This window comes from Calonectris borealis, chromosome 2, assembly GCF_964195595.1.
Source record: "Calonectris borealis chromosome 2, bCalBor7.hap1.2, whole genome shotgun sequence".
NCBI lineage: Eukaryota > Metazoa > Chordata > Aves > Procellariiformes > Procellariidae > Calonectris > Calonectris borealis.
In genome coordinates this window covers 105,140,339-105,163,101 of record NC_134313.1, presented here as the reverse complement: position 1 = coordinate 105,163,101, position 22,763 = coordinate 105,140,339, and the positions used below count along the sequence as shown (strand labels likewise).

The 22,763-nt window shown below is 35.8% G+C and overlaps 1 protein-coding gene across 8 annotated transcripts in view; it reads right to left on the bottom strand.

Annotated features, from left to right (window-relative positions):
• Positions 1-22,763, bottom strand: part of ATP9B (ATPase phospholipid transporting 9B (putative)) — a 173,382-nt gene that overhangs the window by 92,500 nt on the left and 58,119 nt on the right. For 7 of the 8 annotated variants that reach the window (XM_075142839.1, XM_075142840.1, XM_075142844.1 and 4 more), the window contains 2 exons: positions 10,293-10,387; positions 1,231-1,311 (listed from right to left, as the gene is read on the bottom strand). In XM_075142839.1, coding sequence (XP_074998940.1) covers positions 1,231-1,311; positions 10,293-10,387 — 176 coding nt within the window. The remainder of the gene's footprint in view (positions 1-1,230; positions 1,312-10,292; positions 10,388-22,763) is intronic. The other variant, XM_075142841.1, reaches the window with a different exon arrangement.

Sequence of the window (22,763 nt, the reverse complement as noted above, 5' to 3'; positions counted from 1 at the left end):
ACAGAAGAACCCACAAAAGGGAGCAACTGTTTAGTGATGATTTCCCAATGTCTCGATTACACATACCAGAGTTGTTAAAAAGGCTCTGAGGAGTTCAATTTATATTTAGAAAAGTATACACTTAGCCATTGGGACAGGAATAACATGAATTTTACAGCTGTTAATAGACGGTTCATTTGGACAATTGGTCAATACAAGGTTTAAGTAAACATTGTTGCTTACAGCTTTAGAAGATGTGGGCAAATGACATTTACTTTGTAGGCAGCATGAACTATATAACTAGTATAAATTGGTCTTCAAGAGCCAACAACTGCAATATCTCATTCATCAGTGTACTTAGAATTGTGAACTGGAATTCCAATTACTGAACAAAATCTATTACCAATTTGAGTCACTTGGGTATAAAAAAAAAAAACCTTTCTCTCTACCTCCATAGTAGTTAATTCTCTCAAATTATTTTAGAAACAAACTATCAAGAGGAATGAGTCTACTAACACTGAGTTTGGCTAAAATAAACAAAACAATCACTATATCTGCTAACATAATGCTACAAATCTGTAAAATGATCTAAAAAAAAAAATTTGACTACCTATTAGGACACCCTGCTTTAAAGGGTTAACTTTAGCAGGACACCTTTAGAAAATAACAGAAAAAAGTCACAGAAGTTATTGCACTGTTATTATCATATTTGGTTTTGAATATAATTGTAGCTGGAAAAAAGATTTAATAAAGCCCCCATAAGTAGCTTTTCGTTTTATTTTACTTTTTGAGATAACTGAACTTTGGAAGTAGTCACTTTCCCTTGAACAGAAATGCTGTTAAACAAGGCACGTTTTTATTGCACATAAACTAACAGTTGCATTGTCTCAGGCTACTGAATATATTCAACTTGCCACTTTTTTGACATATATGAACAATACATTAGATGCCTGGAGACAAACAATATATACTACTATACAAATGGTTTCATATAAAAAGATTATAGTCATGTCAACAAATATCCAATTCTCAGATTCTGCTTTTTTCAGATGTTCTTTTTGTATTAGCTTTCTGCAACACATATTTACCAGGGTATCTTTTATATGAAGTACTGCCACAGCAAGAACATGGAAAAAAATACTGCTGTAAAGCTAAGGAAAGATCTGATACAACTTTGACACTAAGTATAGGTTTCACTTACATTGAGAAATGGAAGAGAGCAGTAGAACTGTATTTACATACACTACTTACCCGTGTGAAGGTACCCTCAAAGCTGTGAATATCCAGCTGTGGTTTCTGAGCATAAACATAAGCATTGATTGAAAAGAGATCCTGTAAAACAGATTAAGGTACTTACTGTTATTTAAACTTAATGACATATTTTGAAGAACCTTTTAGTAGTAAAGATTCCAGTTTATGACCCTCACCCCAAGGTAAGTTCATTAAATTTTTACCCAACTAAGAAATGCACTGTTTTTTCAGTACATCTTGCTATAAATGAACCAGATCCAAGATGATATTCTAAATGTGTTGATAGTTCAAACACTAAACTGTTTTAAATTTGTAACAAGTTAGAAATTTTATCTAATATATTTTCTCTTAACAGCCCCATTTTAATTTATAATAGTATAATCTTAAAATATTTTCCATGTGTTTGTTCTTTTAAAAATAAAGTGGGTTTTTCGTTTGTTTGTTTTTAATGAAACTGGAAACAAAATACTTTTCCAGCAAGGACAAAGCCAACTGAATACAAGAGGAAACAATGAAATTGATTCAAGTTCTCTTAAATGCTCAAGCACACCTGCAGTCAACTCATTAGAAAACCTCATCAGCTTCAAGAAAGCCTGGATACATCAACAGGATTACTCAAATGCTTCAAGTCAGGGATACACTAAACTAGTCTGATAAAATGAGGTCTAATATACGTGGTACTATTTACTCATGACAGCAAACAACCCATGAACATTCCTACCCTAAAACTAAGAAGAATAAGAAACTCTCAGATACTACAGTAGCAGGCTCTATAAATAGATGGTGGTATGGCACAAACAGGAGAAGGGGGAAAAAAAAAAATCTGATGATTGTTAGATCTTAAGAGCTGTCCCTAGAGGCCCAGGGAGGATCTACCTTAAAATTCTGAAACAATTGTTTCATCAGGTAATTTTTCTGAAACATCCACCTCCCACAGAAAGAATATCGCAGATTAAAAACCTGATACAAAGGACTTTCTTCTCATCACAAAAACAAACCTTTTGGTGCTTTTTAGATGGTCAGGATCCACAGCAGCTAAGAGATTTCAACACAAGTAGATCACTCATACGTGGATCCACAACCCAATTTTTACTCTGGAGAGAAGCAGATGCTTGATACCAAATCCCAGTCGATCTAAAAATCATAACCTCTGATGAAATGCAAGAGTGTCTATGTCTACCTTCTCACCATATTTAGCACCTATTTGGGTTATCTCCATCCTTTATTACTGATGAATCTTGCAAAATGCTAATCAGACACCATCTCTGGGAAGCAGATTACATGGCAACAATACCCTGTTCATGCTAGCTAGAATGTGCTTTCTTCAAAAGCAGAATTAATTTTACAGCCTCTTTCATGGACGTATAACCACACCTTGCTCAAATGTAGCTATTTTTAAAAGCATGCCATTATTTTTTGTTCATAATTTTGAATATAATAAAAAATAGCTACATTTGAATATTATATAATTTGAACATTACAAAAATTACCTAAAGGTGCAATTGTCCACCTGTGTTAATGCCTTATAATCTGACACATTTGTATCCTTTTGTTTCTCCGATAAAATGGCTAGTTTTTGGATATTATTAATTTTTCACTTTTCGAGATCAAAATGAATGGTTTTTTTTTAAATATATTGTACATTTATCAAACATTTTTGCCTCTAGTTTAAAAATGTGTAGCTCTATAAATAATGAATTTGTATTTCTATTTACATTCTGCAGACAAGAAAGCTCTCACTTCATACCTTGCAAAAAACAGACTTTGTATTTCATATGCTTTTTAAAACATGAATGAAATCTGAACATTAACTTTCACAAATTATCTTTATCTTAAATCATTAGCCATTTATTGTAGTCTTTCACATGAAGTTCATTCAGTGAGTCCTTGTTCTTTCAACTTACTTTCAGCAGGTTCATGAGAAATAATTAATATGAAACTAATACACATGTGGTGTCCTATATCTTCATCATTCACTTCTTTCCAATCTGTTATCACCTACAATTTAGCTAATCCAGGCTATTATGTGCTTTATTATGCAAAGAAAAATAAAGAGTCTCTCAGTAGTGGATAGCACAGCAGAAAACTAATACCACACACATACTCATATACACAATAAAAACTGCTAGTGAAATGCGTCAACCGAGAACTACTCGCTTTTCAAAGAATGCCTTACTAGGAAGCAACATTAGAATAAAAGGGATCAGAAACATCCACCTTTTAAAGTATATTGGCATTTGTACAGTAATATATTTTCCTGGTTTCTAATCTTTCTATTTCCTTCTACTGTGATCTTCCCCTTTGTTAGATTTCAAATGTAAAAATTTCTACCACATTCCTTTGGCGTCTTTTCTTTTTATGTTTTAGTTCTCCTTCTGTATTTCTGATTTAACACCTAGATTTTCATGTTTTCCTTTTTTTCTTTTTTGAATTTCAATTCTGAAACAAACTCACTTATCTTTCTGAAAAACTGAGATCTGCACATTCCCTACACATTTGTGGTATTACTCTGGAACGTCACAAACTAGAACCAGCAGAGTATTCAAAAAATGCATGTTTTTTCCTAAAACTAAAAATCATACGTAAAACCTATGTTCTGAGAGAAATGTGGGGTGGTAGTTCATTGGCATTTCATTCATGAGTAGTAGAAAGAAAAGACACATAAGCATGTTGTATGTGCTCAGTAGCTTTCTGAAGTATTTTTTTTATTATTAGGGTAAAGAAAAGGGATAAGGACTTTTTTTCTGTAGCCCAATGCTCTGTACTCCAAATGGACATCATTCTCAGGCCAATAAAATACAGTATCTAGAATTTTATAATATACAGGAAAGAGAGAGAAATCCAAAGAATGATACAGTTACAGAAGATTACATATGAATTGCATTCAACAATAAAGGTTACTATAGGAGTACAAAGATGTTCTTTCACCTAGTGCTGCTTTCCCAGTAGTAGAAGCTGAGCATTTCTCATCTCAGTGTCTTGAAAGAAGTCGTGATGGTGAATTTAACAAGACGACATCAAGATTTGTACACAACACTACATGAAATACAACTTCCGCTCACTGAGCAAGAAACATTTACCTGGTTAGGTTACGTCATTGCTTCCCCCTGTATAAACGCAGGGAGAAGGGAAATTACCTTAAACAAAGGATTTAATTATATTAAAAAAAAAAAAGACAACTACTTTTTATTAATGATTTAACTAATGAGGGACTTGATCTTTGTGAAATTCAGCTTCAGTAAAGCATTATTTTCATACTATAAGCATTGAACTGCTGGTTCACTGAAGCCAAAGAGTTCTACTGATATATTCAATGGAAACAATATTCTTCATCTAAAATTACGTTGCTTTTAGGACACAGTGAGGGCAAATGACCTCAGTTATTTTCTTACTCAAGTTAAAAAAAAAAACACTTGGGTAGGGGGATTGTAACAGTTCTAGATTAAGAGACTATATGAAAGACTTGAATCTCAAGCAATAAAAATTAAATTATTTTTATTCAACAGCAGATGAGATTTTTAAAAAAACTTGATATGCATTTAATTATCTCATACTTGAAAATAATAGTTCAGAAGAATGCATTTCATCCTTCTACACCAAAAGTCAAGAAATGACTTCACGATGGTACAACAATGAAAGTGTTCTCTTTTGCATCTCAATTTAAAAATCACTGTAAAGTTATCAATAACATAGAAAAATCTCCTCTATTAGGTCAAGGGCAACATTTGTTCGCCTTACTTAAAGATCATTAAAATACATTCTTAATCATAACATGTAGTTCATTACAAATAAAATTGCCCTTGGTTCAATAAAACTAATTAAATGTAAATGGTATTGTTTACTGCTGTATGGATCTTCAGATATAAATCAGCAAGTCACCATTTATTGAAAATTACAGTGACCTCATTGCTGTTAATAAATTTAGTTGATCACACAAGCTAGAGAAGAATGCCTCAGAACATGCATATCGCCAGAAGAACTGCCCCACCTATAACTATGAAACTGCAAGAAACCTAATCTAGGTGTTACCATATTTGCTGCTCAGTCATCGTTAAATGACTTGTTGAAATTTTAATTCTCTGATCACATTAAGTGCTTTAGAAAGACAACAAAATCCGTACTGATCATCTTGGTGGTGTCGTTTGTTCTTTAAGAAAAGCTCTGAGGGTCTGCAGGTTGGTTTGTTCTGGGTGTCGCAGTGGGTAGGGTTACAGCGCTGCTCTGTTGACACGACTGACAGCTCATGCCAACACAAGAAACTCACTGCCTTTACATCAGATAACTAAAGAAATCAAAATGAGTGACAATTATGAAGAGCATATTCTGTCAAACACGTGACCAAATTGTTTATAGTCTATTTTATGCTCAACCTGCACACATCCTCTTAAATTATTAAAAATACATTGTAATACGTAAATATGAACTGCAAGCCTCAGCTTTGAAAACGCGCTGTAAGCACATGGAGAAGACACTGTAAGAGGTTCCAGGAGAGTCCCCGGAAGCCAGGAGAAGCACTACTGCAACGAACAACTGCTACTTCAGACAGAAAGTCTGCCGAAACTGTTTGATCCGTTGCAGCAGAAACCCAGACCGTCAGCCCAGAGACAGCAAGGGCCGAACGCCGGACCCCGGAGATTGCGCCCCACACCCCGCGCACGCCCCTCCCTGAGCAGGTTCTCCTTCCGAACCGACCCCCTGCGGCCAACTGCTGGCTTATCACAAACACGTAGGAAGTTAACCTCGGAAACCTAACCCGGTTTTGTAGCCACCCATACAAACACGAGCCTCCCATCCAGTTTAAAGGCAGTACTGAATTCAAACACAAGCTTCCCGCCTTTGCAGCGGACAAGACTTCGAGTTCTCCGCCTAATGCTTTGTAGGCACAGAATACATCGTGCTCTACCCATTTTCTTTACCGTGTCTTTCAACTAATCCCAAATCAGTGAATTACCACAAAACAACCCCCTCATGGCTCCTCACCGGGGGGCGGGGGGGGACTCGCCCTCCCTTGGCGGCGAGGGCGGGGCGGGGGGCGGGGCCCCGCGTGCCGCCTTCCCGCCGCTGTGCCGGCGGCCGCCCAGCAGGTGGCGAGCAGGACGTGCGGCAGGGCCGGGCCGGGCCCCGCCCCGCCCCGCCCCGCGCCTCCGGGGGCACCGCCCCCCCCGCCCCGGCTGATGCCTCGCCGCTGCGCGTGCAACAAACCGGGCACCGCAGAAGAGCGTTAGGGATGTGCCGCCTGCGGAAGGGGTCGGGTGGTTTGATGGTATTCCACAGAATGGAGAGAACCCGGCATTAATGATCAGGTACGGCTGGGGAAGGTTCATTTTCCAAAATTCCTCAAAGCAAAATAGTTTTCGTTACTGGCTTGATTTAAAAAAGCTAAAGCAAAACATTCAGATCGGTGTTCCCTGAAGCGCCTTACTTTCACCACGTCAGTATTTTGGGGGCAGATAGGATGCACTGCCCGCCTCGTGCGGCACATAATGCAAACAGAATGAAAGCAGGATCACGTCCCAGCAGCTGCTCTTAGCAGAGGGAAGGATCATTGCCCGATTCTCCCAACATTTTGCAGAGGAAAGGAAACCAAAAGTTGATCCCAGAGCGGAGCACAGAGCTCAGTCCTTTGCCAGACTGCTTCAAACCCCAGCAAGTTTCTGCAAAAGTAATTTTAAGGCCTGTCAAAAAGCATATGCCCCTACTACACACTGTACAGGTTAGCAAGATAATCGCTATAAAATAGAGGTTTTTCAAGTCAGGAACAGAAACAAAGCATAGGGATGTTTTACAAAGCAACAGATGTTTTCAGGTTAATATCTGGAAAGCAACCTGCATGATTTTTCAGTTTTATTAAGAGAAGTTTTCAGCAACAGAGAATACCGTAGAAGCCTAGGGTGAGAAAAAATCTACTTGAAATGGATTTCTCAAATCATCCTTGCTTTTAACCAAGTTGCTTCAAATTTTCTCCACTGTGTGTACAAGAGAGCTTGAATACTGTTTGCTGAGAAAAGCTCAACTATGTATTTTAAAGCATCCATTTTTAGATGAGTTGGGTGTGAAGTTTCAAAGGGTGCCAAACACTATCCCTACATGTTTAAAGCGTGTAGCCTATATTTACTCTTAATATTTTTCAAAACCATTATTTTTACTGTATCTATAAAGAAATAATTCTGCCCACTGCATTTTAATTTAACTTAAAAAAAAAATGAATACGTGTAGGGCCTAGATACAGATACAGCTTATGACTCCATGAGAAACTACAAAAATTAGGCTTAGAATAAAATAATTTCACAATGCTATTTTTTGTTAGTTTGAAATTCATGGCTTGCTTAGAGCTTCATATTAATTTTCTGAAGTTGTCCATCCACAGAGTTTCTTTAGATGGCTGACACTCTTGCATATTATTGCCATTCCAACAAAGGTAAAAGTGTCTGCAGAAATTAAAGAAATACCAATGTGCTTGTCACAGGAATGGCCTTCTGGGATGTGCACTGAGCATTATCTTCTTTGAAGGATATGGGGATCCCTTAAAAAGCGTTTACATTTGGGTGCATTAGGCTACAATTTCCCCAAAATAATTCACAGACAGATGAGGTTTAAAAGTGAACAGATATATGACATGACCACTGCAAATAGTCTGAGACGAGCTGAGAAGCAGCCATTTAAAATGATCTCATTAAAGAACCACCAAGTGTCAATGGACACGGTATGGAAATTGGGAGATAGTTTAGTTTAGTTGGCAGGAAGTATTATACCCAGTGTCAGTTACTTCAGGATGACGTGTCAGCTTAATGCAGACAAAGTCTTGGCTAGCATGGTTAACCACCAATAACTGTGTGATGCGAGAAAGGGCAGAGGTAGCCAGGGAGGGTTTGTTAGGTGTACGTAGCTCCTTGATTAGCAAAACACAGGTGGTCACCTACAGCTCAAGAAGAGGGAGAATGTAAAAATCTTGCAAGCAGCACAGAACAGTCAGAGGTAGGTTCATAGCAGCAAGTGGAAACAACTAAGGAAGAAATGGTTACTATATTGTACAGCTGACTCTTGTATACTGTTTCCAAAACACATGAATAATTTCTTGGTGATACTTTGCCTTTCCTTCTCCTACATGCCCAAAACAACCACCACCTGAAGCAAACCTTCACTTCTGCAGGAGTTGAGGCTGCATGTCCTACCATTCAAATGCAGACTTCCCAACTTCCTGATTTATTTTCCACCGTAAACAACTACAATACAATTTACTTCTTTCAAACCAAATGCACAGGTTTAACCATAATTCTATACTATTTCCATACATGTGTAACAATTTATTTGTCAAGTCTATTGATAACTGATTTTTTTTTTAAAACAAAGAGCATAATATAATAGTTACAGTACAACAATTCCCTGCTCTACCAGGTCTATTTCTTCCTAGCAAGGAGGGAAAACTTCAGACATGGATTTGGGTTTTTTTAAAAAAAAAATAGAAGATAATGTAAAACTTTTTCTTTTCTTTTCCAAAGGAGAGGGTAGAGAAACTTTTACTCCAGATTTCATCAGTCTCAGAACACCAAAACTCAGAACACCGAAATTATAACCAGCGAACAGGACTCAAAAAGGCAGTGCTCTGCACAAAGAGTTGTATTTGCAAAGTGCAGTCAGTGATGCTTCCAAAGCAAAAGAGAAATAAAAAATAATAGCTAAGTTGGACACAGTTGTAGCTATCTGAGAATAAAAAAAAAAAAAAATCACAGCAAGATAGAAAATTGACTGGATTTTAGACAAATGCATGCATTTGTCTCAAATGTGGACATGATTTTTTTTTCAATTAGAAAATAAGATAGGCCAATAATTAAATGGTAAAAACCTACAGGAGAGGCATTATTACAAATACTAAATTCAACTGCAGGTTGCAGAATACTTGTTAAAGTCTGTTCATGCACCAGAACTCCCATCTTGGAGCCTGACTTGGCATCTCTGTCTGGCATGACCAACCTTCAGTTCCATCCCTTGTTCCCAATCCTCTAAATTCAAACCTAGCTATTTTTTCCTCCCCCTGTCACATGTGAAGCCAGTAGCCAGAGCACTATGAACACAGGAAGAAATCTCTTCCTTTTGCTAATTTCAGTGTGGCAGCAACTCTAATTCTGGAAGACTAAGTGCAGAAGTCCTGCTAAGATCTGGCAGATAATCTAACATTTACTTTTTCTATTGAGATGGCATATAAATAGTTCTCTTAAGGTATGTTTGCCTTTAATAAAACACCTAAAGGATTTAGTGTCAAAACACAGAAATTCTGTACAATTCTGTACGTATTTCCACAAGCTTGTAACTTGAGTATGTTTTCAGAGGAAGTCTCTTAATCCCAAGGCAACTCTCCTGTAAAATAGCAAGCTTCCCCAGTACAAGGGACATAATTTAGCTTCTCATTAAGAGACATTTATACAATTCTACATACATTTTTGTAGATACATGTCTATTTTGAATGTGTATATATATACACACACATACATGTGTCCTTTTTCACAATTTTAATAGAGTTCCCTGTGACATGACACATAATATGAACTCAAAAAATACATATATTCAGGCAACTCTTAGAGAACCCTCCTTGAGAGAACTCGCACATTGCACCTAGTCGGAACAGAAAGCATCTTGACAACAAGAAGCAGTTTACCTTCCAAGAGCAGACTGCTGTTTCCCAAGCTTACAAGTTAGTGATTAAAGCAACGGTTCCTGAGGCAAGAATGACTTGCGCTTGCAGTATAACACTTGATTGAAAACACTACAACTGTGATACACTTCTGCAGAGGATGGATCTCAGTGGGGACCACAAAGAGAACCACTAAGTTAAAAGATAAAAATCCAATTCTGTCTCAGTTTCTTTTCAATGTAAAACCAAGAATATTTGCATAACCAACTTCTCATTCAGCATTCAGTGGAATATCTATCTCCTATTTATTGCAAAAACTAAGACTGTGGTAACAGATATTTTCCAATACTTACATCAATTGTAATAATCTTTTAGATAAGAGATATATATGCTTACATGGAAGATATCCTAAAAGCAAACAAAAAATGCTTACCCCCAAAGCTGGCAATCTTTGTGTGCAACTGACAGCAACCTTCAGTTTCCAGTCTGTTTCTCCATCAAGCTGGTCAGTTCGAATGAAACACGAACCTTGAAGTTATAAAGAGACATCAAACTATTTTTCTGATCTCAAAAATTCAGTTTGGATTAAAAAAATTTAGAAGAGTGAAAATAAAGCGATTTACAACCGTTTTTAAATAAATATGCTACATATAAAAGGATTCATATTTTGGAATGTCTGTGTGCTTTCTTCCAGGAATGCTCCAGATATCACAAAATAGCACAATTTTTCTGATAAAATTAACAATATGCCCGTTTATGAACAGGGGTGGAAATCCTATTTTACAGGTTTTTTAATAATTTCTAAACAGATTTCCAAATGTTATCAGCAAGAGATACAACTTCACTGGCTGAAGTTGAAACAGGTTTAATTTTTTTTCTTTTTAGAATTATGTCACTTGTACAATTCCAACATAATAGAATGATGAACTGATGCCTCTGATTTTTTGCTGGTATAACATCACAAACTTCCATTGCTTATAGTTTCCTGGCTTCTCTGAAAAATTTTTTTAAAAATAAATCCTTAACATGGATACCATTCAGAACAATATGGGTCCCAATGTATTATACTTAAAAGAAATAATTTTGAATCACCTGTAATTGTCAAGGATCCAAGGCCAAAGAAACCCATCAACACATGCACAGTACTTAAGATATGAGGGAAACTCAAGATACAGACTGATATATACTGAAGAGGATCAGTATGCTTTACAAACAGAAGACTAATATTCAAGAAACAGAAAATTGAGACCACTGCAGAGCCCCCCCTCCCCCACGCCCCAATAACTAGTTTGATGGATATCATCAAGTCTGGAGTATTACATAGGTTACTAATGTAAGATTTAAAAAAGACTGCACATGAACATTGCAAACCTATTAAAAACACATACAATTAGCTACAATTTTCATCTAGTTTGAAGCCTTTAAAAAAGGTGGTAAAATTTTAGCAATACTCTTCACAATTGCTACACTAAAGAAAACTTAAATATTGTTGAAGTAATAATTACAACTTCCATTAGGCTACAGCCTAACTGTATACACTATTGTTACTGTATGCTATGGGTGTGAAATAAAAATAAGATTTTTCTAGTTATTTGTAAATTTTAAACAATGTGTATAAACATACATGCATATATACCCATAATTCCTTCTCTATTTTAACCAATCCAATAAAAACTAACAAAGTACTTTCATCACTAGAAATGATATGGTAGCAATTAAATTAAAGGAAACACTGACAAAGGGGTTTATCCAGGTTTGAGTCTTTTTACACAGACAAGAAGACAATGTGCTAAAAGCTTTGAATCCAATAGGCAATACATCAGGAAAGGGTACCTACCAGTAAACACAAAATTAAGAGGGAGATTCTTTTATAGGACACATGGACCCTGACGTAAGTAAAATCTAACAGAACCCAATGTTTTGTTCATCAAGGCCTGTAAATTAACCAGTTCAATGAGCTAACGGTCTGAAAGGACATGCTTGAGAGAGAAGCCACCTGAAATTATATCTGACTAGAAGGTAGCATTTTTGCACAAGTCTTGAAAGAAGCTTACAAGCCTTTATGTAACAGATGTATTTACATTAAGTGCATAGTAAGTAAACAAATCTTTAAATGTTAATACAAACAGCTCTCAAAACACATTATCACAACTAAATTTCACCCAAAGCTCAGAGCTGCAAGCTGCAAAGCTGTATCTAAAGTTCTTGAAAAGCTGATCTTAAATTCTTGACAGGATTCTTTATGGATTTTCTTCTAAAAATAAAACACTATAAAGCACTTCTTGAAGAGTCCACTGACATACACTGCATTATAATTAAGGGTGAGGTACCTACAAACACCTAGAAATACCATGGTTTCACTGCACTTTCTATCCATGGCATAGATGAGCCTACTTTCCATCATACTTTTCCTGTACAAGACATTTCATGGTTCTCTTTACCCTTCCTGTCAATGGTTGCTCTCTTCCATCAATTTCATTTAGAATTATACTATAGATCAATGCAGTTCAAGACCAGTGTGGCTCCTGTGAATGGTTGACTGCACATATATTCATTTAATAGAGCTCACACTATGACATGTATTGGCCAGCTGCATTTCCTCTCCACTTCAGCAGTTAATTTCATCAATAACTTATCTCATAGCCTGTTTCCCTTTTATCCAGAAAAAGGGACTGCTTTCTGCTAAGTCAGCTTTCAATAGTGATCACAACAGCAAAACTGAAACAATACAATCCTCTTCTCTACCTCAAATACTGCAGCAGATTTGACTAACTAATTTTAATTATACTATGAGATACTGATTTTAAACCTGGCTCAACTAAGCTATAAACATGGGAGATTAAACATGTAATTAGAAACAATGTATAAAAACAACTCTACCCCTACCAAGCCCTCGGACCTGTAAAAAACTAAATATTCCCCACTGTGTATTGTGTGGAAGTGACACGTACTTCATCTTTGGAAGGTATTTGAGTCAGCAGTACATAAAAGTTCTAAAAATCAAACTCTTCTAAAAAAATAGCTGTTGTAACCACTCCATTTTGAAATGCTTGGAAGCATTGCCCCCTCCCCCCAATAACAAAATTAAAACATACCAAATATAGTAAAAAATTGTGTTATTTACTTCAACAGAATGCTTTAGGTCAGTATTAAAAATCTCTTACATTTCTAACCTGAATATGACTTGCCAGGAAAAAAACATCTATACAAACATCAGGAATTGCTATTCCCTCTGAATTCAGTGATAACTCTTGAACCTGACAATTATTTTACAGCACACAAAGAATCAAATTTTTTTTTAAGTTCTGTGCTGCTTAAAGGAAAAGTCATGAAGTATTTTAATTATTTACAATCAAAGCATAGCTGTCTACAAAAAAAAAATCCACACTGAACATAAGAAATTTTCATAAGGCTACATATAAAGGAGAATGAATAAAATTAAACTTTTTACTTTATACAGTAAGGGAACTCAGATGCTCATTTCCCATAACAATACAGAGTCATTCAAGATCAATGGACAAAGTAGAACATTGTGAACATGTCTGACTTATTTCTGTCTTCATAGTGAAAATTTTGGAATTATCTGAATTAGAATTTAAGGGTTGATTTAAGGAAATTACACTAGGTTTAAAGAGTTTAATCATTTACTGAAAGTGGTGCAAACTTCACGTGAGAGCATTTAAACTAATTTACAAGTATGTAATATTCATTTAGCCTAATCAGTTGAAGACAGGCATAAATCAATTTAGAGCATGTCCATGCAAGGTGCTGCCCAAGTGCAACTAAACTGATTTTTAAAATCATTTGAGTTGAAATCTGTGAAACTTGTATGCTTAGGAAGTCCTAGGACTACAATTCTATGTTCTGTGTTTTAGCAAAAGCTCAACTATTTGAGACCTGCCCAGAATTTACCTTAAGATTGCTTTTCTGTGGAAAAGCAGCACCTGTAATACAAAGGATGAAAACCATTTTAAGAACCTAAAGTAACTATGTAACTTTAAAATATAAGGACATATTGCTAATTAATAACAGACTTCATGTTTATGGTTAGTTGAGATACTATGGATAAAAAACCATCTTTTTTTAAAAGCTATTTTATGTGTTAATAGAATGTTGAACAAAAATAATGTTTGTTTCTAGCTTTTACAGTGTTTTGAAATACAGATACAAAAGCTCATCTATGAAGGCACTAATTTAGGGCCATGATATGCCTGGCCTAGATTTGTCAAACAAACGCACTGTGCTCGATACAGAGTAAGCAGGAAGAATCCTACTTACTCGGTGCGTGCTGGACTTAAGGCTTTATTCAGAACATACATGGAGGACATGTACACGTCAAATGCTTCTGGGAATGGTTTACACTTACACATGCAGCAGTGACCTCTTTTGTGGGCCTGCCTACCTCTAGAAATCCTGAAGAAAAAGGCCCTGAACAAAAATTTTCAAACTAAATACAGATTGTGCTTGGAAAATGCTCATCATATTTTAGCCTTAAACTTAAAAAAAAAAGTGAGAGGGGAAAAAAAAAAAGAGAAAAAAAAATCTCCTCCCAAACCAGAAAGGGAAGCTTCTTAATGAAGTAGAAACCAATTATATCATAAGCTTTCTCTTAATTAATACTATGCATCATCATCGGATAGCCAAATCTTGTATTTTTTATACTATCAAACTTGCTATTCATTTTTTATGCATTAATTTCTTTATATGTAGGTATCTTTAATTTCCTGAAATTATAGTAATGTACATAAACTTGTGCTACCACCAAGCACTTAAATTTTATTTTTATATACACACTTCTGAGTATTAATTACAGATTTTAATACAGGCTTCTGAAAACAAGCTATTACTTGGGATATTACATATTTTCTTAAATGTATTCTAGCTCACAGGGTTTTTAAAATAAGTCACTCGGAAGAGAAAAATTGTTGTGTTATTAACTAAATTATTTATTCCTATTTTATTTCATTTGGAAACGTTGTTGTTTCTGATAAGCAGAAAGATGGATAATTTTTCCTTAAAACAATTAGCTTACAATTCAGCCTGCTTACCAAGTAGTTTCTAAAGAACGTATAGTTAACACAAGAAACCCAAAGTAGCAGTATTGACAGACTAAGAGCAATCTACTTTGCAAAAGGAAAATAATTTAAATTATTCTATATAAAATTGCATCACCTGATTTTCAAGGAAGGCTATACTGAAGAAACAAACAACGAAAATCATTCAAATTATCTGAATTACATTGAGATTTAGTATTTGCAATAACTGTGGAAAGAAATCACCACCACCCTAGAGAAGTTGGTTTGTTTGCTGCAGAAACAAAACTGTGTGTCATTTGTAGCAACTCCTTTGTATTACATACATTCCTCTGTATTGCATACATTGTTCTTTCAGAGATGTTTTAGGCAAAGGCTCTTTAGTAGGAGACTGCAACAGAACTTTTCTTAGTAGCTTCATCATGTCCTAAAATAATCAGAGAGAAGCAGAATATCCTACCAGTTATACAAGTATGGCCTCACGTTCTTTGTTAGGCAGTAATACTCTTGAACAATCCAAGACTGGATAATTGAATCCAAATACCTCAAAATGCATGCATTAACTCGTGGAAATTCTCTGCAAATCAGATTCTGAAAATGGCAAGGAAAAATTTCGGTAGAGTGGCATCATGAAAAGACAGAGCTTCCTCCCTGCTTCCTTCTTGATCATGAAGTCTACTGGCTTTGTTTTCACAAAGAGAAGGTGGGAAAGTATGTTAATACTTAAAGCACTTGCTTTCCAGGACTGGCCAGGTTTCTTCAGTAATAGCAACATGAGAAATTAAGATGGTTTTCTTGCCCTAAGAAACTAAACTATCCCACTTGTCCTGTATCCAGAACTTAATTTCCATTTCCCCAGTTCCTGGCCTGGAAGAAGGATCTGAGAAAGAAGCTCTAAGTCATGAGATGAGACAGAAGAGAGAGGATTCTGAATTCCGGGGGGGGGAAAAAAACCTACGGAAGAACTTATTCTGACTAGCATTAAAAAATGACAAAGTGAATGACACATCATTATAAAAATACTTCCAAACTTCTGTCCTTCACTTTTTCTGCTCTTGGTTTGAGCAATCACTTAGAGCAGATCTTGTCTTCAACTACATGTATTTAATCAGCATTTTACAAGTGAAATTATTTTTAAAAATATTTCCATTTTTAGATTTCACAAGTACATTCAAATCCCTTCCACAGAGCCTTAACAGTCAACCCACACACGGTATTTGTTACAAACGTCAGTATACACAGTAAAGAATAGTATATAAGGAGCCAATCAACAACACAGAAGTTCTGAAAACCATATTTAACTGGTTCTTTTGGAGAACATTAATGTTAACAGATTTCTGCTTGCAAATTTTTTTCCAAATATCAGCAAGCTTAAAAAAAGAGACTTGCCAGTAAGCACTAAAGAGAACTTATAGGTATAATTCAAATATGCCATAGCACACATTTTAATGTTATCCTGTGCTGGATATGCATCAGAGGGAAGCAACTATAATTTAGTTGTATATAGCAGATATGCAGGAATATGCATATTTTACAAGCATATTAAAGACCAAGCACCCCAGTCCTGAAAAGGTATTGTTTTGTCTGCATAAAGGCAGGGTAGAATTCCACACTCCATTACAGATATATCATCGAAAAAACAATCATAGAGTGTGTGCACTTAAATTAGTCTAAAAAAAAAATCATAAAATTGCATTACATTTACTTTCTATAATATGTAACTGATAAGAATTCATGTCAGTTTTTCTTAAACAGAGATAATGCTAAACCACCACTACACGTCTGGGTTCTTCTCAGTCAAATTTAAATAAATAAAATTATGTCTGCCTTCTCTCTCAAGAGCTGTATCCAATGAATTTTTTACAAATGAGAACAACAGCTACAACTAATGCCTTTCAAGCCTCAGCAAAACTGAATTATTAAATCTGTCTGCCTATATCCTATTACAGCCTACTTATGAATACTTGATTTTATTTTGTATAATTGACAACAGTTGTCAGGAAAGGAAGGTTTTAACAGCAATCAAATTAAGATCAACTGGTATAAGTGTCACAGTGAAGAGCCCGCATCAAGTGTTGATGAATTAATTGATGGGTCACTGGGAAACAGGGCACGTGGAACTGTGGTGTCATAAAGAGCTATATATTGTCTGGTAATATTACCAGCCTTCCTGCCTTAAGTCAAAAGCATTGAAAAAGATGGGTTACTAGAATATACCCAACAAAAGAAAAATGGACTTTGACTTCGCACACCTAACACCGGATCATTTACGAACAACTTAATTTTTAAATCATTTATATTACTTAAGTGACTATGTGCATGAAAATTTTAAACTGGTGACAAGATGAATAGCAGCACCAAGATGACATGTTGGAGTACAGTTTCATTTACCACTATAACAAGAAGCTTTCAATTATGATAGATTCTAGGAAGGAAAAAAAAAGGACACCTGAAACATCCCAAACATTTAAGCTACAATGCCATCACATAGGATGCAATCGAAAAAATGTAGTGGCATTTATACAAGACTGATTAAATTAGTTTTGAAGCATTAATTTCTCTTAAGACAATGAAAGAACTATGTGTACTGGAGATATTTGATCTGAATTAAGAAACTGATGAAGCAATTGATTAATTGGAATTTAAGCCATCAGTCACTGGATCCATCAACAGATTCATTTACATTCTAAACAATCAGCTGATGGTCTTATAGGATACCATGTATTAATACACAGTCAATATGATACCCCAAACTCATCACAGTTCCTTATTGACAAGCACACAGATGCTTTTAATCCAAGCTTGATCACACTGCATCTTTTTTGAATTGCTATATTGATTCAGTACGCTTTAGGAATTTTTATCTCTATTTTTATTAAAAACATTATGGAATTCTCTTATATATAGGAAACAACGTTCCAAGTAAAAAAAAAAAAGAGCATCTACATTCATATTCACATTCTTAAATTTTTACTTACTGATTTATATTATTTTGAGATATACAGAAGGATACTCAAAAGCATTAATTTATCTTTTCCATTTAATAGGACCTGATGCACCACTTTGCTCCATTATTCTTCTGACGTATATACCAGTAATCTCTTTTTGGAGAAACCCAGTGATACAGAAAAAGGATAATGTGAATTATTTATGTCTTCAGTTTAATGACTAAATCAGAAACTCTGCCATACAAAATGTGTAGAACACTGAAAAAGTTCTCCCTTTTCAGATCAAAAAAAGGTGAAGGAGGCCAGAATACCACTTTATAATGGTATGAAAATCAGTACTGTATTTGGCAGACGTCAGCTTTACCATTACATTTTATACAATCACCAGAATACTTTTCACTGACACTACTCCCTGTTTGTCCATTTGCTTAGTCTGCTATTCTGGTTGTTTTTAACATTTAGAACTGGAATAACCTATGGTGATGTGTCCCACGAATGATCCAAACACATCGCCTGATTAAAATCCAAGAATCTTTAGAATATTTTCAGCCTTGCTCATTTATTTGTAAACCAATTTTGCTCACATCTTCAACATATTAGTCGTATTTTCTACATGTTAGTATTAGAAGGATGTTTCTCAACAAGCAGTAGATGGTACATCTTCCTTCAAATGAATCAAGGATGAAAATATTTTCCAGAAGAAGTAGTTGTAACACAGTAGGGGAAAAAACCCTACCTAGTGTAACCTATTACAGCAATCTAATTTCACTGAGATTATGCTGCATATCTGGATAGGTAAAAGGGATGAAACTGAACCTTCTGCAACCAGAGAGGTAACAGTCTTTTAACACAAAAGTGGCTCCACTGCAAACCATTTAAGGCCCCACTAAAACAGGAATGTTGTCTAACACGGATACTATTCCATAAGTGCTATTCCATAAACACCATCCATTTTGGTATCTTATCATTATTTGAATCACTATTCTGGTCTAAGTACTGAGTTGAGCTGGCATTTTCCATTTATCTGTTCTTAACACACAGTGCTCATTTGGCCCTCGCAGGAAAACATTCTGGTTGACAATTGGAAAGTTGGTTCTTAGTTAAAATGTATTATGAGAATTATTCTAAGTGCAAGTACTGCATGTTTGCTTAAAGATTCAATAGGATCCTTCTTACAATGTACAGTCAGATATGCAGTAGTTATATTATACAGGACAATCATTAAATTGCTGCCTATCATAACACAAATGGAATCAGGAATTAGGACTTTTTAACTAGCTTTCCTTCTTTTTTGGCTTAAATTTCAGTAGAAAACAATCAAAATCAATCCTAATGCAAAGGACACATTAACATCGATGCCACAAGTAAAGGTTCAAAACATTCAAAATTTTTTAAGAATATTGACTAAACAGGCTCCCTGATTTGAGAGCTCTGACAGCACAGCAGAACTCGAGAACTCGCTCTCTCCATGAGCCTCCCTAATGCACTTACGCATTTCTAAAGACCAATAATACAAAAAATACATAGGCATATACACCTCAAAGAAGAGTGCTTGTAGCTGACTTAAGGAGCATTTTCCCTCTTGATGAAAGCAAAGCTCACAGCAAACTGAGGAGGTTGAGAAAAGCATACGGCCAAATATACCAGAATCCACTGAAAGCACATTTAGTCTCGAAGATTTTAGCAGCAGCAATAGTAATCAACTTGAAGGACATACCATTAATTAAATTAGGAGGAGCAGGAATCAAAGCTTTGGTTTCTCATAAAGCTTAAACACACAAAAGTACAAGTCAAAGGAGTTGACAAAGCCATCAGATTACAATAGGCATGTGAAAAACAAGAGGATAAATCTTTGGTCAAAAATTTAGCAGGGAAAAGCACATTCTCTTTCACCAAACAGGAGCCTGGGAAGAAGCAACAGACCCAGCTGCAAAGATTTATCACTGGACTTCATCACAGCAAAAAGCAGAGGATTTAGCTACACGGACACCTGCTATCAAAACTGTAACTGAAGAAGTTAACTATTTGAGCTAAATTTCATTTACCCTTCATATGTAGCAAGAGCAATGACAGCGTGGCAACATGGGCCATAGCACTTGTATGGAGAACGCAGTGCCCTCCTCAACTGCGCACTCCTTACAAGGCAGGTTGCTCCACGTTAGGTTTTCTACCACTGGAAAGAGAGCTGCCAGACTGAGGTAGTTCAAGTCTACACAAGCTTCCATTCCAACTCCAGCCAGCCACACACCTCAAGCCCCATATGAAAGTCAGAATCAGATTAACATGTGCAAGCCACCCGTTCCTTATGAATACATTAAGATTGATTTGAGGATAATTTCTACATTTTTAATGAGACAACTTTAAAACTACTGCAAGATCACTCCTCATTATACCTAATAATCAGGCTATGCAGAAGTTCCTTTTTCATAATAAAGATGAGGACCACCAAGAGACGTTTTCCAATCATTTCAAAGAATTATCAAGTTAATGTTAACAGCTTGCCTAGTAAAGCCTTCAGGTAAGAAAAGAAAAAAGCCCCAAAATTAAACAATCTAACAGAAGAAAAAGGTGACAGTATCTTTAAAAAACCATAATGCATGGCATCAATCTTAAGAAGAGATACTTTACAGGAAACATATTATAAACTGCTTCTACGGAAAGAATCGTTGAACCTAACTTCTCCAAGAGTAATTTCTTTCTCTTTTATTTCCAAAGCCTTCAACAACATATCCACAGTCTATCAGTTATAAACATACATATATAGTTTGTTTGCCTGACTTGCCCTGCCTCTGAGATCCGCTTTGATGATTCTCACCTTCAGCTTTTCTAAGCTGTTTCCCAAAATTGGGGGAATTGTTTGGGATTTCAAGATATTCAGACTGCTACTCCAGCCAAGATGCCCTAAAATTCTGGGGAAATGCATTATCACCAGAGAGCGGGAAGAGGCAAATTTATGCCTAACACAATACATAGCCTCCTTACAGATCAGCTTTTTCAACTCTTACTAGTCTTTTTTTTTTTAAAAATATGAAAAATAAACAAACAGTAAAATATTTCTTTGTTACTGCTTATTTTGCTGCAAATCTAATGAAACACATGCATTGTGCTAGTCACCCAAGTAAATATGATCATGTCTTCTAATAACATTTTACTGTGTAATTTTACATCAATAATATATGAAGAGTAATACTATTAGGAGCTTAATGCCTGCCGAGACTTCCTCTTTCCACCACATAACACTCACACTATCTGACTATATCTTAAACAAGTAGCTGATCACATAGAATCAGTATTACTCACTGGCTTGAAGTAGATACCAAAACATTTCAAGCCTGAGTTAAATCAAATGTTAAAAACAGAATAGGAACTGAAGTATAGAAAGAGATTAAAATAGTTTGGACAGATTGTTGGCAGCTACTCATGCCCTGAAGATAAACTTTTATCTGGCCGTATGTGCAAAACTTAACTCTAGTCATTTATCATTCTCCATAGCAATAGATTTTCAAAGCATTTTAGTTCCCAGACAGGTAGGTTTTATAACGCTTGTTTTCTAAACATAATAGAAAATTCCAGAATGTGTGACAAATGCAACTCCTTCAGCCTTATTATTCTGCAGTAGTTGGTTTTATAAAGAGATAAAAAGTGACATCAGTTGTGCAACTGAATTCCAAACTGACATTTTTTCCTCTTGTTTGATTTTCAAATATCTGAAGTTCCAGAACAGGCTGGGATCCAGACAATTAAGTTGTTTGTAGAACACTTATTCCTAACTGTCCATAATAAATAAATACTACTTGCATCACCTTTATTATATTTTTACTTGCAGTTATTTGGGGTTTCATATTAAGACACAAATGTTCCACTAATACTTGCATTTTCAGACCTACAAAACTAGACCTTTTAAACAAGTAAAACATACTTGCCAGCACAATGCTCTCTTTCTGTGTAGAAATGCTTTAAGAATTCATAATTTTCAGAATAACTCTTTTCTTAAATTAGTGGACTTTGTTTGAGAAAGTAGACTCTGGAGTAAGCCTTTACTAGTTTACTCAGAGCTCCTTCCAACAGCAAATCAAGCTATATGAATGATGACCTAGCCTGTACTTGCATTGCATAGTTTATGCCAGTAAAATGGCTAAAATTTTAAAAAACTATCACATCTGAGGCAGTTACATTGCTACAGAAATGAATTGCTAGAAAGCCTCAAAAGAAAAATTATTTTCCTGTTTTATTCCCACATTTTACTCATACCATTGTTGTCAAAGTAATTACAACTAAAGAATCCTGAAAACTCCTAACTACAAATTTTAATACAAGTGAGATTGCTCTTTTTGTTATAATTCTGAAAAATATAAACACGTTTGCGACTAGTAATTTATGCCTGAGTAAATATACCATTTTTTAAGCAGTTTCATAAGTGAAATTCAAGAAACTGATCTATGTATGCAATGGGGGATGTCCAGAAGGACCTCAACAGGCTGGCGAAACGGGCTGACAAGAACCTCAAAGTTCAACAAGAAATGGTGCAAAATCCTGCACCTGGCGAGAAATAACCCCACACACCAGTATATGCTGGGACCACCCAGCTGAAAGCAGCTTGGCTGAAAAGGACCTGAGGATCCTGGTGGACACCAGGTTGAACATGAGCCAGCAATGTGCCCTCGTGGCAGAAGGCTACCGGTATCCTGGGCTGCATTAGGCAAAGTATCACCAGCAGGCTGAGGGAGGTGCTTCTCCACCTCTGCTCAGCACTGGTGAGGCCAACACCTGGAGTCCTGTGTCCAGTTCTGGGCTCCCCAGTACAAGAGTGATATGGGCGCAAGAGTGATACTGGAGAAGTTCCAACAGAGGGCCACGAAGATGATGGACTGGAGCATCTCACATATGAGGAAAGTCTGAGAGAGCTGGGACTGCTCAGCCTGG